This window comes from Mustelus asterias, chromosome 6 (genome assembly GCF_964213995.1).
Source record: "Mustelus asterias chromosome 6, sMusAst1.hap1.1, whole genome shotgun sequence".
Lineage (NCBI taxonomy): Eukaryota > Metazoa > Chordata > Chondrichthyes > Carcharhiniformes > Triakidae > Mustelus > Mustelus asterias.
The window spans coordinates 109,691,590-109,711,151 of NC_135806.1; the positions used below are offsets into that span (position 1 = coordinate 109,691,590).

At 42.6% G+C, this 19,562-nt stretch overlaps 1 protein-coding gene across 1 annotated transcript in view; it reads left to right on the top strand.

Moving 5' to 3' along the window:
- The window catches only part of arhgef28a (Rho guanine nucleotide exchange factor (GEF) 28a), a 285,006-nt gene that overhangs the window by 235,778 nt on the left and 29,666 nt on the right, over positions 1–19,562 (top strand). The window contains exons 26-29 of the mRNA XM_078213883.1: positions 8,659–8,750; positions 14,281–14,463; positions 14,592–14,729; positions 17,017–17,168. Coding sequence (XP_078070009.1) covers positions 8,659–8,750; positions 14,281–14,463; positions 14,592–14,729; positions 17,017–17,168 — 565 coding nt within the window. The remainder of the gene's footprint in view (positions 1–8,658; positions 8,751–14,280; positions 14,464–14,591; positions 14,730–17,016; positions 17,169–19,562) is intronic.

Sequence of the window (19,562 nt, forward strand, 5' to 3'; positions counted from 1 at the left end):
AGGCCAGAGAAACCCACCCAATGTGTTTTTGCGTATAAATACAAGAACACTATATACTCCATTTCATTGGGCTATCTCAGAATCATAGAATTGTATGGTGCAGAAGAAGGCTGTTGTGGCAGTGCTACCTCTTAATCTGCCAATTAATCTTATTCCCTGCTCAAATTGCTGTAAATATTTCCACTTTAAGTTTTTTTTTAATCGAATTCCTTTTTGAAAGTTATTATTGAATCTGCTTCCACCACACTTTCAAATCATCGTAACTCACTGAGTAAAAGAATATCCTCTCATGTCACCTCATCTATTGTTTTATAATTATCAATTTTTCTGCCACAGGAAACATCTTCTCATTTACTCTTTCAAAATGATTTTGAACACCTTGTCATACCCGCTTGTGACTTACTCTGCCTGGAGAAAGAACAATCCCAGCTTCTCCAAACTCTCCACATAACTGAAATCCCTCTCTCTGCTACCATTTCAGTAAATATCTTGACTAGATGATGGTAATGCCATTGAATGTCATGGAAATAGGTTCAGACTCTCTCTTATTGGAGATGGTCATTGCCTGGAACTTGTGTGTTATCAGTGTTAGTTTGCATTCATAAGTTCAGAGCCTTGATGCTGCCCAGGTCTCATTGCATGTGGCCATGGTGCTTTGTTATCTGCAGAATTGCGAACAATTAAACGCTGTTCAGTCATCAATGAACATCCCCACAATTAGCTGCGAAGTGTGCTGGAATGCCCTGAGGTAATAAAAGGATACTTTGTAAATGCATGGCTTTTTATTCTTGCACTTGTTGATGATGGTAACTGTTAAAGTGTATCTGGGTGGATACATGACAAAATAAGGCTTTAGTTGCCTTCTTCAGTGGGAAGGTGGACAAAACAGCAGTTGAGATACCTGAAACAAACATGTAGCATAAAGTTTGAGAACAGTGGTGGCCTTCATTTCCACTGCTAGTGAAGATTGAGTGTTCTTTTCAGTCATTGTAGACCTGCTGACATAGGTAGTTATTAACCGTGAACGTGAGTTGCTTCATGCACAGCTCCTCTAAGATGAGTTTATTGTCTGAGGTAGCTTCTCCTGTAAGTATTTGTACCTTGTTTATCCTCCATGCTTTTAAGCCACCCTTTGTTACTACAGTGAGACACCTCGCCTTGGCAACTGTTTACAAGTTGTGTGCCAAGAAACTCTTTTATTACTTAGTCCTCTCAGTCCTGTGATTACTATTTACTTCCCTTAGTGCACAGTAATACTTGAAAATCTCCTTTGTTAGGCTGACTACAGCTAGCTGTGACCTACAGTTCAGTGCTCCCTACTTTTGAATCCTTCCTTTGTCAACCTGCACAAGTTTCTCATGAACGACTTTTAATAAAGCTCTCACAAGCAAAAGTCTTGTTTTTCTTCTTGCGTATTTCCCAGGAATTCATTTTTGAATAAAAAGAATCCACAGAGCAGTACAGAACATGACAAATAGTTCATTATGCTTGGCTCTCCAATTCCACTGCCCAACTCACCGGTCGATACTCTGCCCTTAACTGATCTTGGACTGACCCCCAGGACACTGAGTCATTGATACTCTAAGCTGGCTTCAAAGGTCAACCTGGTGCCACTCCAGACTTGAAATTTTGACTTTTGGAAATAGTCTCTTCCCTGGCCTCTATTTGTAACTAGGGCATGTCTCTCATAATCTCTGCCATATCAATGTAACCTTTTTTTCTATTCATTTATGGGATATGGGCATCACTGGCTGGACCAGCATTTATTGCCATCCCTAGTTGCCCTTGAGAAAGTGGTGGTGAGCTGCCTTCTTGACTTTCTGCCGTCCCTGAGGTGTAGGTACATCCACAGTGCTGTGAGGGAGGCAGTTCCAGGATTTTGACCCAGCAACAGTGAAGGAACAGCGATATATTTCTACGTCTGGAGGATAAGTGACTTGAAGGGGTTCTTCCAGGTGATGATGTTTCCATGTGTCTCTTGATCTTGTCCTTCTAGATGGTAGTGGTTGTGGGTTTGGAAGTTTTGGACTTCCTGCAGTGCATCTTGTAGATAGTGCACACTGCTGCACATTTGTGGGTGGGGTGTCAATCAAGTGAGTCCTGGATGGTGTTGAGCTTCTTGAGGGTTGTTGGAGCTGCACTCAAGTGGAGAGTATCCCATCACGCTCCTGAGTTGTGCCTTGTGGATAGTGGACTGTATATGGGGAGTCAGGAAGTGAGTTACTCATTGTAGGATTCCTAGCTGCTGACCCCCTCTTGTAGCCACAGTATTTACATGGCTAGTCCAGTTCAGTTTCTGATCAGTGGTAACCCCAGGATGTTGGTAGTGGTGGATTCAGCGATAGTAATGCCATTGAATGTCAAAGGGCGATGGTTAGATTCTCTCTTGTTGAGATGATCATTGTCTGGCACTTGTGTGGCATTAATGTTACTTGCCATTTGTCAGCCTGAGCCTAGATGTTCTCCAGGTCTTGCTGCATTTGGACATGGACTGCTTCAGTATCTGAGTCATGAATGGTGTTGAACATTGTGCAGTCATCAGCGAACATCCCCACTTTTGACCTTATGATGGAAGGATGGTCATTGATGAAACAGCTGAAGACGGTTGGGGCTTGGAACATTACCCTGAAGCTCTCTTGCAGTGATGTCCTGGAATTGAGATTATTGACCTCTAACCAGCACAACCATCTTCCTTTGTGCCAGGTATGACTGCAACCAGTGGAGGGCTTTCCCTCTAATTCCAATTGACTCCAGTTTTCCTAGGCCTCTCTGATGTTAAGGGCAGTCACTCTCACCTCACCTCACTATTGGAATTCAGCTCTTTATCCATGTTTGAACCAAGGCTGTAATGAGGCCAGGAGCTCAGTGACTCTGGCAGAACCAAACTGAGCATCAGTGAGCAGGTTATTGCTAAGTGTTGCTTGATCGTACTGTTGATTACCCTTTCTATCACTTTACTGATGATTGAGAGTGGATTGATGGGCCACTCGTTGGATGGGTTAGATTTGCTGTGTTTTTTGTGTACAGGACATACCTGGGCAATTTTCCACAGCTAGAATATCTGTTGATTCCATTCATTTGTATATTTTATCTGCTGTAGATTTGATCTCATTATTTCTTTCTACTTTTACTTCCCCCCTCTGGTCCGTCTCGAGCCCTTCCACTTTCTGCCACTCAGTCACGGCATCTTTCAGTGCTACCCTCATGGGTACTTTGCCTCCTAATTCCCACCTAATACATCACTAAACTTCTATTTTGCAATGGCTATTCCAAGTTTCAATCCCACTTAAATGAGCATACACCTACCTCCCGTGTATCTTTTCACCTACTGCGAAGGGACAACTGATGCATCCATGATGGCCAGTTGAAAACCTCAATTATCTCATATTCCCCCCCACCCCCACAGCCATCGTCATCCTCTCATGACCAGAAAGTTCATTGACTAATCGTGTCAACCTCCTTCCCATTGCAATTATCCCACCTCGTGCTTCTCCCTTGGATTCTGCCAGTAGACCAGCAGTCAGTACCCCTTTTCCATCTTTCCCTCCAGAATCTCCATTCACAGACAAACAGATCCTTGCCATCCATAGCCTTATTGAGGATAATTGCATTGTCATCAATTTGTTTGGGAATGATGAAACTTGCCCCATTCTGAAGCCTTCCCACCCAGCTGTAGTTTCAGACACCTGCCCAAACTGCAGTAGTGGCAAAGTGACTTAACACTTTTTTGCCATATCACATCCTGGTCAGTCCCCCTATCCCTCCACATATACAATTTCTCAAGCAAACATCTCATCTTGGTCCACTCACCTTGTCTCTCTTTCAGAAAGATGAATTTCTAATGCCTCTTTGAAGTCCCATGCCATATTTCCTACTGAGATACCCCCTTTCCCTTCTTGCCTCAGCCTTTGCAGTGAATGTCTCCTCATTCTCAGTGGTTTACATTTCTATCTTTAGTTCTTTGATTTCACTATCCCTCCCTCCCTCCAATTAAACTCTCATCCACTTCCATGGATATTCCTTCCATCATTCTCTTTCTCATGGACTTTCTATTCCCATTGTCTTGGCTGCTGACTGGGTCATCTCCAACCATCATCTTGTGCCAGTCAATCCCCACATCTCTCTCTACTCTTTCAACTCCTTATTCATCCATCCCTCGGAAAGAAACTCACCAAATTGCTTTAAAAACTCAGACACTTAGCTGCCCAGCTGTTGGCTTTTGACCATGCATTTCCCACGAAATGATCCTAACTGGCTTAACTATCAATGATGAAACCTGCCACAGTCAAGCCTCGCTTTCCTCAGCTACAACTGACTACTATTCCAGTATTAGCTTTGAGAGCAACAGTAATCCTTGGTTTTTTTCACCACTACCAAATATCTCTTTAAACCTGCTTTATAAATGGGAATCATTAGGCGCGATCTTACCACCTGTTCATACCACGCTCCCACCGCAACAAGAACGGAGAATTTGATGACAAGCCAAGTCTCCATTCCCTGCAGCGGGATGGGAAAATCCCGCTGGCGTGAACGGTCGGAAAATTCCAGCCATTATTTATCACAATTAAGAAATATGCACAAGACCATTTTAGATCAGCAGGTAAATTGGCAACAGAATATTTCCATCCATTTGTGCCACGAACCTTTTCCTAAATCCAGCATAACAAATTGCTTCAGGGTTCTTGCTCTTTAAACTGATTTCTTTGATACCTTTAATCCAGGTGCATGCCACAGTACTCGAAAATGGCATGAATAGCTTCTTATTTTGATCATAGCCTAAAAATATCTTTGGGCAAAACCTGCCAATCATAGGCTCAATTATGCATTTCAAATATGGTACTAGTTGATTGAATAAGGTTCACATCTTGCATGCCCAATTAATGCTGTATGCTTTGTCAAGCTGTATTCACATCAGTCTTGCAAAGAGCATTCTGCATCTGACTGATCTACAATGAAAAGCACCTGAACTGTTTCCTAAATAGTTTATTCTGTAAGGGAACACATCTCTCTCTCTCTCTAGAACCTGTTCAATAATGTTTTTCTTCAAAGAATTCATAGTTCAGGAGTTATTGGGTCTAAATCCAGTTAAACATGATGATAAACTCATTACATCCTTCAACAAGAAATTAATGGGTAACGCTTTACCCCATTTGGGCACAATTAAAATTTCATACCACAGTTATGATTTTCTGATATTGAGATTTAAAACAAGACAAATTCCAGTTCCGTCACAGTGTAGGAATTTTTTTGCAAGAGGTTGACATCATTTGTCTAAAATGTATAGAAATTTTCTGGAGCAACCAACATTATTTTAGGAGCAATAATCATGCCCTGCTGATTATTTAATTTTTTAAGGACATCACTAAATTAAGAGGTTACTATTATTCAGTAGATATAATTAGCCTGGACATTTAGAACCTACTTAATAAAGTTCTGTATATAAGGAATATTTAAGGAAGATTTGATTTGCATCAAATTAAAGACAAATTAGTTATTTCGATGGTGGAATTTGAATTCAATAAAAAATATCTGGAATTAAGAATGTACTGATGACCATGAAACCATTGTCAATTGTTGGAAAAATCCATCTGGTTCACTAATGTCCTTGAGGGAAGGAAATCTGCTGTCCTTACTTGGTCTGGCCTACATGTGACTCCAGAGCCACAGCAATGTCGTTGACTCTCAACTGGCAAGTAGGGATGTGCAATAAATGCTGGCTAGCCAGCGACGCCCATGTCCCACGAAAGAGGAAAAGCTTGCCCAAATGTAGTACCTTTCACAACCATAGAACATCTCAAAGCGTTTTACAGCCAATGAAATTTTTTTGAAGTGTAATCACTCTTGCAGTGTAGGAAATGCGCAGCCAATTTATGCACAGCAAGCTTCCACAAACAGCAAAGTGATAATGATACTTGTTTTTGTGATGTTGGCCGGAATTCTCCGGCCACAATCACGCAGGCGGGGTTCTCTGGTCTTGTTGGCAGCATACCCCTGCTTGCGGGTTTCCTGCCAGCGTGGGGTGATGTCAGTGGGAATTCCCATTGACAGCAGCGGGGCCAGAGAATCCCACCACTACCAAACAATACGCCATCTCCCACTGGCGGGGAACACCTGGCTGGGAGGCTGGAGAATTCCGGCTGTTGACTAAGGACTCTGGGGGTAGCTTCCCTAATTTTCTTCAAAATAGTGCCATAGGACCGTCTACAACCATGAGAGAGAAAAAGAGAGAGCAGGCAGAGCCTCAGTTTCATCTTTTCATCTGAAAGTTGGCTCTTTGAATAGTGCAGTGCTCCTTTAGCACTGGAATGTCAGCCTCAGTTTTTGTAACAAGTCCTAGATTGTGACTTGAACTCATGACTTTCTGACGTAGAGGAAGATTGCTACTGACTGAACAGTGGCTGACACTAAAAATAAATATGGCAGTGGAAAGCTGGTAATTTTAAATGGATAAGGATATCTGTGGAGCAGTAATAAATGAAGTTCGTACAGTGATGTGATCAGGGTTCCTTCCCATTCATGATATGGAGGAGGATACTTCTCTTTCGATTTGCCAATAAGCAATGATAGATATGACAAGTTTATCAGATATTGGTAGCATTCACAGTAACGGGTACAAGTTAATCAGTGGACCAGAAAGTATGGTAATCATTTTCGTTGGTTGACTCTTAAAAACACAGATTTTAACTAAGTTCTGTATAATTATTTGAAAAAATATAAATAGAGCCAGTTTGCATTATACAGATTCATACGCCTATTGCAAATGAATAACCTTCAATCATATATTTTTCTAAAAATAAAGTGCTATCCTTAAATGATCGAGTATGGATCCAAAGATCCCAGAGGCAGAAGAACTCTTTTTCACTCCAGCATTGGCCTATGTGATGTGTATTTAAATCTTTCTGTTCAGCCAAATCAGTGTACTAATTACAGAATATGTTGAATGCATGCTCTTTTGAGTTTTGTGTAAAGAATCTCTTTACCAAGAAGAGTTTTGAGCTGCAGTTTTGATCTTGTGCTCTTGAGAAAAAGATCTCCAGCTCTTTATTGATATTTTCAGAGATAGAAAATGGCAAGGTAAGTCTGTTGATGTTGCCTGTATGTGTCGATACCTGCGGACCCCATCAGTCTGAGCTAAGTCATGAGGCTGGTGTTCTGCGTCCTCACCGTAGTTGAGAAATCTCACCGACCAGCCACACAGTTCTGAAATTACAGGCAAGAGTCTTACACGTTTTCTCAGAAGAGCAAAGTCGGGAGGTAAAGGTATGAGCTCTTGCTGATGCCAGGGATCGAGATGGGAACCAAACATGGCCCTGTTGGACAGCATTCCAGTCCCTTGACTCCATTCAGATTCCGGGTCATTTCTGTAATGGCAGGATTCATTTTGCTTTACTCTTGCAGGGAGTGTGGGCATCACTTGCCTAGGCCAACATTTATTGCCCATCCCTAATTGCTCTCCAGAAGGTGGTGATGAGCCGCCACCTTGAACAGCAGCAGGCCATGTGGTGTAGGTAAACCCACCGTGCTGTTAGCGAGTGTGTTCCAGGATAATCCCCCAGCGATTGGTGGGAGCAGCCGGGCAGTAAGCAGTGGGCAGCCAATCTGGTTCATCAGGAGCCTATTGATGCTAATTAAAGGAGGATAATTGGGATTTTCCAGTCGGCCTCCAGGTCCCTGCAGGCAACAGACACTGGCATAGTTGCCAGGCGGTGGCCTCCTGGTGACCAACCCACCAAATAGGCTGAGGAGCCCTTCATGTCTGGCTGAGTACAGGAGCAGCCACGGCACCCATAAGTGGAGTTAGCTCAGAGCGGTTGCCTGGATGCACAATCCATTTTCTAATTTACATGTAAATAAGTTGGTGAGAGCATACCTCCACCTTGAAATGCCTTCTCCCTTAACTACTTCTGCTTCAAGGGCCTAAGCACAGCGAGCCTACACACTGTCCATTGATTGGCTGCCCTTGTGAAAATCAGAAAGGAATGAGTGTTTTCGCCCCCCCAGGGATGGGTTCGGAACCTGGAAACAGTCCTGACCCTATAGGAAGGAAAATCCTGCTCAGGAAGTCACCCCCTAATGTGGTGCAAATCCAGTGTTAATCCTCTGGATAATTATCTGGTGACACCTACTAGTAAATGCATTTTGTATGAGAACACCATAAAGCTTGGCTCAAAGAAAGAAAAAAATAACTTCCATTCATTGAACACTTGATTATTTACATGGTTTAGCTTACTCTTGGAACTTATGCATGCATCTAATTACCTCAGAAGATTTAGTAAATCACAGATTGTATATGCTCTGTTGGAGTGGACTTAACTGGATAAATACCATTTCTGTTCTTTATATTTGTTTGTTCTTGTACATTTTTAGCACTGATTTGTTCAGCAACTTTAAAGATTTTTTTAGATATACCACATTTAGCTAACCATAAGATGTTTCAGGACTTTAGAAGAAAATATTTGGATGTAACTTTCAGAACATAAGATGCCTGCCAATTTTAGGTGACATTTTAGTGCATCATGTGGATTAGCAAATATGATCATTATGTAGTTTGAAGCACGCCAGATGATACTTGACTGCCTAGTTGTGCATTGTAACTGAATTATTGTTGCAACAGGGTTTTTAACATGTCTATTGTGTTCTTTATGGTCATTGTTGAAGCTGTCCTGAGGAGGAGGAAGAACGATTAAGTGAATGCGAAGAGGATAAGCGTATTGTTGAGGCGAGAGCAGCCAGGACCAGGAAATTCCAGGGTACGTGCACATTAGCCGAACTGTTCACTGTTCTCATTATCTTGAGTAAACAAATTGAATGCTGTTTCAGGAAAACACTGGTAGCTTTCCAAAACAGGAAGCAATTTCTATAGAAGTACACAGACAAAAAAAGTTGATTCAGAATAGAGGCCAGACAGATATTAAACTTAAAACATTAAATATTGAAAATACACTTATCCCTGCGTAGGAAAGAAAGTTTTCCATTAATCTGTAAGACAGCACCTTAATTAATTTGAGTGGTGCTGCGCTTTGAAGAAACACGATGGTTTCTTTCCCAACTTCCTCACACTAGCTACATAGATGCTTTTCACATTGGCGTTCCCAGGAAAGCAAGCCGCTGGGATGAGAGGCTGATTACAGGATGATAGTAAATGTTTTGGCAATGTTAGACGTTTGTATGGGATCCCCCTTAAAAAGATTCCTGGTTAGGAATAGGTTTCCATAAGATTTAGGGACAGAAATAGGCCATTTGGCCCATCAAATGCTCCACCATTCAATGAGATTATGGCTGATCTGATGTGATCATCCTCAACTCCACTTTCCTGTCTTATCCCCATAAGCCTTGATTCCTTTTTCAAGTTTCAGGTGAATTTCTGGTGGAAGTCAACTTTTACGAATTTGTACTATCTCCCATGTTTTGGCTCCTAAGTCACTGTAATTTTGTAGGTCAGCTCATATGGATTTCTTTTACAACTGAAGATCTCATGCCTCCTTCCTCCCCCCGCTCCTCACCCCCTGGCTCCTCTCCACCCAGGTGCCTCAGCTCCCTCACTGTCAGAGGAGAGTTGGTTTGGGGGCGAGTGGAGCTGGACGAGATTTCCAGGTGGCGTTGGGTGAGGCGTGATGGTATGGGAGCCAGGGGTTACTGCAGGGGAGGAAGAGATCTGGGGGTGCTAGGGGAGGGTGGTGTAGAAACATAGAAAATAGAAGCAGGAGTAGGCCTTTCGGCCCTTCAAGCCTGCTCCGCCATTCATTTTGATGCTGGCTGATCATCAAATTCAAAATCCTGATCCCGCCTCTCCCCAGGAGCTAAGGTTGCAGTTATTAAAGTTGTCATTTTTTTTGATCTGTCATTAAAAATACTTAACAGCTAATGAGCTGAAGACAGACCTCAAGGAGTATGTCTTCAGCTTCAGATATCAAAGGGAGATGTGGCTTTGCCAGAATCATACCCCACCACTAGACTCCCTACTCACCTTGTCAACATATCCATACCACAGCCAATGGAACAGGTAGGATGGCACTTTTTAATGCAGTGAGTGGTGTACTCTTCTACTTCACCACTGACCACAAGATCTGGGCCGTCACCTGGGCACTATCGTATTGCTGTGCAATTGTTTGTCATGATTCCAACTTAGCTGCCCTTCAAAAGTATTTAACTGGCTGCGTAAAGCACTTTGGGACACTCTAAGGTTGCAAAAGGCACTATATAAATGCAAGTTCTTCCCTTCTTTCTATGTAGAGTTTGGCTTCAAATGTCCACCTCCTATATCTCTGGAAACGATATTAGTCATTTGTAGATAAATGCAAAAACTTGTCTATATTTTTCCATTGTTATAGTTGGTTATACTGTGGTTATACTGGCTTTGGCGGTTAGGATAAAATTAAATTGATTCCACAATGCAACCAGCTATTTTTTCAATTTAGTGCTGGCAGGAACAAGACCCACCTTGAGTGTATTTTCCCAATGTGTCCCCCACTGCTCCGAGCACACAGATGTTAAGAGTGTGCCAGCGTAACCTGCCAGTGGAAAGTAAAATGAACCCTTTGCCACTTAGACCAATCCCAATCATTTGCATTTGTAACCATTGAATTCCTCTATTTCAATTCTAATATCACAGCAGTCCTGTTTTGCTTGCTACTTTAATATTGTGTTGCACAGATTTTAATTTATCTTGGGAGTCAATTAGACTTTCTTTGTATGTCATTGTCTGCCCTTTGCCACCGAGTAAATCAAGACAGAAAAGACAATTGGAACGTAAGAAAGAGATGCAGGGGTAGGCTATTCAGCCCCTCAGACCTGTTTGGCTATTCTATAAGATCATGGCTGATTTGAATATACAAAAAACATAGAAAAATACAGCACAGGAACAGGCCTTCGGCCCTCCAAGCCTGCGTGGATCATGATGCCCCAACTAAACTGACAAAAACCTTCTGCCCTTACTCGGTCCATATCCCTCTATTCCCTCCCTACTCATGTACCCATCCAGATGCCTCTTAAATGTTGCTTCCACCACCTCTTCTGGCAGCGCGTTCCAGGCACCCACCACTCTACGTGAAAAACTTCACTCGCACATCTCCCTTAAACTTTCTCCCTCTCAACTTGAACCTGTGCCTCCTTGTAATTGACACTTCCACCCTGGGAAAAAGCCTCTGACTATCCACCCTGTCTATGCCCCTCATAATTTCTATCAGGTCTCGTCCCAGCCTGCATCTTGCTAGTGAAAACAATCCTAGTTCATTCAGACTCTCCTCATAATCACCACCCTTCAGACCAGGCAACATCCTGGTGAACCTTCTTGGCATGCTCTCCAAAGCATCCACGTCCTGGTAGTGTGGTGACCAAAACCTGTATTCAATACTCCAAATGCAGCCTAACCAAGGTTTTCTATAGCTGCAACATGATTTGTCAACTCTTGTACTCAATACCCTGGCTGATGAAGGCAAGCATACTGTTTGCCCTCTTAATCTCCTTGGCCACCTGTATTTCCACTTTTAGGGAACTGTGAACCTGCACGCCCAGATCCCTCTGTATGTTAATGTTCCTAAGGGTTCTGCCATTTACAGTATGATTTGCACCTAAATTTGATCCACCAAAATGCATCACTTTGCATTTGTCGGGATTAAACTCCATCTGCCATTTCTACACCCAAGACTCCAGCTATGTATATCCTGTTGTATCCTCGGACAGTCCCCAGCACTATTAGCAACTCCTCCAAACTTTGTGTCATCCGCAAACTTACTAATCAGACCATCCACATTTTCCTCCAGATCATTTATATATACTACAAACGACAGAGGTTCCAGCACTGGTCCCTGTGGAACACCACCAGCTATAGATCTCCATTCAGCAAAACACTCTTCCACCGCTACTCTCTGTCTTCTGTGACCAAGTCAGTTCTGGATCCATTTAGCCAGCCTGCCCTGAATCCCACGTGATTTTAGTTTTTGTATCAGTCTGCCGTGTGGGACCTTGTCAAACAGCTTACTAAAGTCCATATAAACAACATCCACAGCCCTACCCTCATCAATTATCTTTGTCACCTTTTCAATAACTCAAAAAGAATATGGCCATATGTTCACTTTCCTGCTAATCCCATAATCCTTGACTCCCTTGTCAATCAAAAATCCATCTAATTCTGTCTTGAATATATTTAATAACCCAGTCTGCACTGCTCTCTGTGGAAGAGAATCCCAATTAACAATCCGCTGAGAGAAAAGGTACGGGACAGTGGGGAGGTGGGGATAAGTGGTGGGTGATGGTGGTGGCAGAGCATCTCCCAGGAATCTGTCCTTTGTCAGTCAGAGGGCCAGACCTTTTAAGTGACCACACTCACTGGACCACACCACACTCCACCTCTTAAAGTGACAGCGCACACATGTGTCATCAGTTTGGAGCAATGGGAGTTGCACACTCAGCACTATTGAATCCACTTGTATTCGAAGGTTTGGGAAATGAAGACATTGCTGCAGAGGCAGCACAACAGACTCCCCTAGCAGTAGCTGCAGGAAGCAGAACAAGACCAAGCAGCCATACAAGCAAGGGGAGATGCAGAGAAAGGCATCAGGTGCACTCTAGTGTCTGCCGTACTAGAATGATCTACCTACTAATAGCAGGGACGATTCCACCTCCCTCCAAGACAGTGACTAACCTATGGTCGACCAGCACTCAAGGACTACAGTGACTCAGTGTCATTCAAACTTAATGTTACAGCTGCACTGAGTTTCTACACTGTGAAGCTAGCTGTTTCACGCTGCTACTGCGCAATAGCAATCGAATGGTGTTCGCCAGTAACAGGATGCTGCCGTCAAGAAAGACCTTTTGCCTATCACAGAAATGAGTAATGCGGCATATGAATTTCAGTGCCAGGGTGATGCCAGGTATGTAGGTCGTACATCCCAAAGACTGGTGGATCATATAAAACAGCATGTCCCAGCCGCTGTTCACAATGGGCAAGGTACAGACCATACCCAACCAACCCATACTTGGTAAAACTAAAAATCCAGTATCTAACATGAGATGTGATTCCGTGATAGGACAGCATTTAATCCTCTGTGTGCTAAAAATTAGGCTGACAATGTGTGTTACATTTCTGTGTACTGGAAGCTAAGTATATTAATACACAGCACCCTGTTCCTTGCAGACAGAAAGAACAGGTACACACGTTGCGCCTGTTTTAAACAAAATAAGTGATGGCCATTCACTAGTTCGCTCCTCAGGGCAATGCTTTGACTGATCAGAGTCAAGCTGTTGGGTTTAAAATTTTCAAACAATGCTTCACAGTTAACTGTCCATCACTATTAATTGGTGCATTCTCCATGGCAACTCCTCTACTAATCAGAGTCCACTTGCAAACCAATCAGCATTCTGTTCTCATACGGCATAAAGCTGTTGTTTCCCCTGACGTTGGTATTCTTGTGATTGTCCTGATGAATGCAAGATGAAAAATTCGGACAGATTGTCTCTCTTCAGCAGTATTATTAAGAATTATGCAGATGTTTTTAAAATGCAGTGCACATTGACAAATTCTGGAAATATCTGACTTTGTAAAATCACCTGAAGGATACGTACATCCAAATTAGGCTTACAAAAGGGAAATTACTTGAGTGGTTCAACAGATGAAAGAACTGCCAAATAGATGAGCAGCAAAGATTAAATAAAAAGAACACAGGATTATCTAAAAAGAAAAAAGAACAGAGAATGTGCGCTCTGGGGACTGCGATTAATCTAAAGGTCTATGAACCAAAGCCAATACTGTAACAATCATTATAAACACAGGGGTTTATATTTCATGTTGAAGTTTATTTATGTGATATTTCATTATATGTGAAATCAATAGAAAATGACCGAAATATATAATAAACCAGTCAAAATGTTAGCAATGTTTCATTGCTCTTGGTTCAACAATTCCAATTTTGTTTTAAATTGTTTTTTTTTCATTTATTATTAATGGAAAAATAGGGTTTCAAGAGAAGACTAGTAATATAAGTTATTAGACTTTTGCAATTCCTTCCAGTATTTCCTGAGATAAATGTGCTCAATCTCTTATTTGGACTCATTCATAATTGCCTTCATTTCAAAGGAGTACTCCGAAGATGGTGTGGGAAATATCCCAAATTCATTCATTCGTTCATTCCTATTTTATGTACAGAATTGATCAGTATTCTATTTCTGCAGTGTTTTTCGGAGGGGTAGTAAAAATGGTTACTCTTTGCACTGTAGTGAACTATGTCTTAGCACCTGCAACTGTAGATATCTGCATAAATGATTGCTGATTTTTCTGTGCAGAGCGACTGAGCTCTCAAGATCAGCTAGTTTGCAGTAGCTTGGAGGAGAAGCTGCGAATCTATGCAGAGATGGCTGAAAGAAATGGCTATGAAGAAGCAGCTCAGGAAACACAGCTTTTGGTCAAACCAGATACCGTTGAGTTTCCGCAAGCTGGATTTTTATTGACTGCTGCACTCAGGGAAGGTAGGAATATATTCATCCTTTAGATTGTACTTATTTGTCATTTAATATCAGATTGATTAAATAATGCTTTTTCAATATAAGTTTGATGAATTAGTGCAGCATGTTTTAACATTCTTCTCATTCTGCAGCTGAAAACCTTCATTCTCTACTGACATCCCAACCATGCAACTTAGCTCGGCAGCCGCACGAGAGTTTGAGCGAAACGGTGATGCCACCCAAGCTTGACATGTTTGGGAGCTGCAGTCACAATACGTCACCATCTATATGTAAGTAGGATCTAAGATAGTCATTGGACTAATGCATTCAGTGGATGTTTATACAATTGTCAGATTATTTAAAAAGCACCTCCACCCATGTTGTTATACAGAAAAGTAAAGTAGCCGTTAAACAAATGTTTGATTTCCAGCACACGGGTTTCTCTCTCTTTCTTTTAACCTATCAATAATGAGTTTGGTGAGTTAGGAGAATTATTGGAACAATTTATTAGAACAAATATTGCAAAAATAATGCAATCTTGCAAAATTATTAGATTAAAAATATCTTTAAAATTATACCATAAAATATTGGGGCAGTTTGTAATACATGGTTTGTAATAGTGCAAATGCTGAAAAGTTGACTTGAGGCATTATGCCATTTACTGTGTATCAGTATTGGCTCATACGGCAATGTGCATGTTATATTCTTAAAGGGCAGTACCAAACTAAGGTGAGTCCATGGCTGTTCTACCATATCATTTAGGACTTCCTAATGTAATTAGGTCGTCATAGTAGTTTTGGTAAGTTTCTTATTATCTAACTCTTTTTTTTGTCTTTTCCTCTCTCCTATATTAAAAATCCTGGGCAGAATTTCACGCTCCCCCCCCCCCCCCAAAGTGGGGCAGAGGAGGGTGTAAAATTGAATGGACGGGATTCCATGCCGGGAAACTGCCCACCCAATCCCAGACGCAATTTCACACTTGGATGGGCAGGTCCTTGGGCGGTAAACTCGCCCATTCACTTATTAAGGCCCTTAAGTGGCCACTTAATGGCAAGTCCGGGAGGCTTGGAGAGTGACATTTGCACCACCCTTTGAGTGTAAAGATTTTCCTCAAACCCTCTCTAAATCTCCTGCCCCTGACCTTAACTGTATGTCACCAGTTTATTGACCCCTCTACTAAGGGGAAAAGCTCCATGCTATCAACCCTATCTATGTCCCTCATCATTTTGTACACCTCAATCTGCCACACACACACACACACACACACACACACACACACACACACACACACACACACACACACACACACACACACACACACACACCCCCCTTCTCTTCTTAACAAAACCACCACAGTCTAACCTGAAACATTCCAGCCCAGGCAACATCCTGGTGCATCTCCTCCACACCCCTTCCAGTGCAATCACATCCTTCCTATAATGTGGCGACCAGAACTGCGCACAGTACTCCAGCTGTGCCTAATGAATATTTTATATAGCTCCGTCGTAACCTCCTTGCTCTTACGTTCTATGCCTCGGCTAATAAAGGCAAGTCTCCCATATGCCATCCTAACTACCTCATCTACCTGTCCTGCCACCTTCAAGGATCTTGGACATGCACCAAATTGTGTGCCTTTATTTTTAAGTATTGTTCAGGATGGGATAACAACTTCAAAACATGATTATTTTGCTCTAAATAAAAGCAAAATACTCAGATGCTGGATATCTGAAATAAAAACAGAAAATGCTAGATAAAACTCAGTAGGTCTGACAGTGTCTGTTGTGAGAGAAACACAGTTAACGTTTTGAGTCTATTGCCCCTTCTATGAAGTGTCTACAGAGGTTCTGTAGAAGGGACATATGCACTGAAATTCTACCGCCCCGCCCACCACAGAAATCGGAGCTGGCGAGGGGTGGACATTGGGAAGATCCATTGACCTCGGGTGGGATTTTTCGGACTTGGGTTGAGGGAGGCTGTAAAATCCCACCCATGGAATTGAACCGTTAACTGTTTCTCTCTTCACAGATACTGCCTGAGCTGCTAAGTTTATCTAGTGTTTTCTGTTTTTATTTATTTTGTTCAGTTTAGCTGCTTTTATACAGTGCAAGGCTCTGTCACCACGATTGGTTCCTGATTGTAGCCCAGAGGTCACCATAACAGAAAGAAAGACTTTCACGTGGGTGAATGGATGGTTTATTTTCATTACCTCTGCTCAGGAACCATGCAGTACCAGTGTGACTTTTTCACATTGTACAAAAGCAGCCTTAGAGGGTCGGTGTGTTTTTAAAGTTTAAGTTTATTTATTAGTGTCACAAGTAGGCTTACATTAACACTGCAATGAAGTTACTGTGAAAATCCCCTAGTTGCCACACTCCAGCGCCTGTTTGGGTACACTGAGGAAGAATTTAGCATGGCCGATGCACCTAACCAGCACGTCTTTTGGACTGTGAGAGGAAACCGCAGCACCTGAAGGAAACCCACACAGACATGGGGAGAACATGCAAAATCCACGCAGACAGTGTATCTGTGTGTTAACGTTATCAATAAAATCCAATTCTTCTACTGTCTCCCTATTAGATGCAGCCGACACTAAGAACCCAGATCCACAGTTACCGGTCACGGATTTGGTGATGAGACAGACGGGAGGTGCATGGTGTGGCTTTGACCCTCTGTTTTTGCAGACTGATGGTGAAATGTACAGACCTAGAGCAGATAGTACTACACGAAAGGTAAATAAATATGCAAGGTTATAAATCAATCCTAATTAAGAATTCAGAATCTGTGAACTAATGATCAGGCTGTTAATTTGGAATTCATTCTCACTACCAAGTCAAACCCCAGTCCACCTCCCACCGCCCCCCCCCCCACCCCCACTGCCCTGGATTCCATCCCCCCCACCCCTCCCCCCCACCCCTCACTCCCCTGGATTCCACCCCACCCCTCACTCCCCTGGATTCCAACTCCTCCCCCAACCCCATCTCTCTCCCCATCCCACAAGGATTTACAGAGACATTTGTAATTAATCAGATTTGGACCTACGCTGGAAGTTACAACTTTGAAATTCTCTTGAAATGATATTTCCTTTGAAATCCCAGCACAGTAACCTGACCTGAAGTATTTATTTGTTTACAGCCTGAGCTGTATTGTTCTCTGTAGATCCTTTTTGTCTGCATAACCCCTCACTGCTATTTATGCTGTTGCACAGAAGAATTTATTGCGAATTGTGTTTTATCTAAAAGAAACTTCTAAATTCAAAGTGGTTGGTATCAAAGATAATGAACGATAAATGTAAGTTACTGAGACTTGCCAAAAATGGACAACATCTGTTAGATTTATACATGGATTCCAGCTTGGAGTAATTATTTTTCCACCAGTCCCATTTTCACTTCTTTCATCTCCTGAGTACAATTCAGTCTAATTTATCAGCCTGCATTTGAATGCTTGCCATGTCCAGTAAATCTTTAGCGTCTCCGGATGAAAATTCAGTTGTTCCAGAGATTTTCGTGTTGCGGATTGTAAAATTTGGTAAAATGAATCCAAAGACTTAATCCCACAGGCTGACCCATAAGGCTCTGTGGAATCATTGCCAAGGGACACCGAGAGATTACACATGCAGACGTTTTCAAGCTTTTTGTGCTTGTCAGCCACTCAGGTGCGCACCATGGTGCATGGGGGCCATGTATAATGTTCCCATTACTATGCACATATTGCAAGCTGTGATTACCCAGCAGCCTTGGAACGCTGAGTAAAGATTTATCCACCGGCAGCAACAGTGCCAAAAACACCCATTTCCCAATCAACCACAGCATAGTTCAAACAGACAAACCACTGGATTGGGACTAATTGGATAGCCCTTTCAAGGAGACACAGTGGGCCAAATGGCCTCCATCTATGATTCAATGATTCTGTAAATAAGATGGATCAGTGTGGATAAGCAGCCTCAGCTTTGCCAAACAGGTTGCCAGGGCTGAGGGGTTGTCTGGTTAGAGTCATTGAGGTTTACAGCATGGAAACAGGCCCTTCAGCCCAACTTGTCCATGCCGCCCAGTTTTTACCATTAAGCTAGTCCCAATTGCCTGCATTTGGCCCATATCCCTCTATACCCATCTTACCCATGTAACTGTCTAAATGCTTTTTAAAAGGCAAAATTGTTCCCACCTCTATTACTGCCTCTGGCAGCTCGTTCCAGACACTTACCATCCTCTGAGTGAAAAAATTGCCCCTCTAGACCCTTTTCTATTTCTCCCCTATCAACTTAAACCTATGCCCTTTTGTTTTAGACTCCCCTACCTTTGGGAAAAGATGTTGATTATAATGTCGGCATGGAGGGACCAGGACAGGTTGTTGGTGATCTGGACACCTAAAAACATGAAGTTCTTGACCATTTCTACTTTGTCCCCATTTATGTAGACAGGGGCATGTCCTCCCCTATGTTTCCTGAAGTCGATGACTATCTCCTTCATTTTGTTGACATTCAGGGTGAGATTATTGTTGCCGCACCAGTTCACTAGATTCTCTATCTCTTTCCTGTATTCTGTCTGAGAATTGTTTGAGATCCGACCCACAATGGTGGTGTCATCAGGAACTTGGCCACATAGTCATAGGTGTATAAGGAGTATAGTATAGGAGTATAGTAAGGGGCTGAGGACACAACCTTGTGGGGCACTGGAGTTGAGAATGATCGTAGAGGAGGTGCTATTACGTATCCTGACTGATTGCAGTCCGTGGGTTAGGAAGTTCAGGATCCAGCCGCAGAGGGAGGAGCCGAGCCGCAGGCCACGGAGTTTGGAGATGGGTTTCGTGGGAATAATGGTGTTGACGGCTGAGCTGAAGTTGATAAATAGGAGTCTGACACAGGTGGCTTTGTTATCTAGGTGTTCCAGGGTTGGGTGCAGGGCCAGAGAGATGGCGTCTGCTGTGGACCTCTTGCGGCAGTAGGTGCAGTATAGTGGATCCAGGCAATCTGGGAGGCTGGAATTGATTCGTGCCATGACTGACCATTCAAAGCACTTCATAATGATGGATGTCAGAGCCACCAGACAATAGTCATTAAGGCACGCTGCCTGCCTTTTCTTTCGTACCGAGATATGGTTGTCTTCTTGAAGGAGATAGGGACCTCAGAT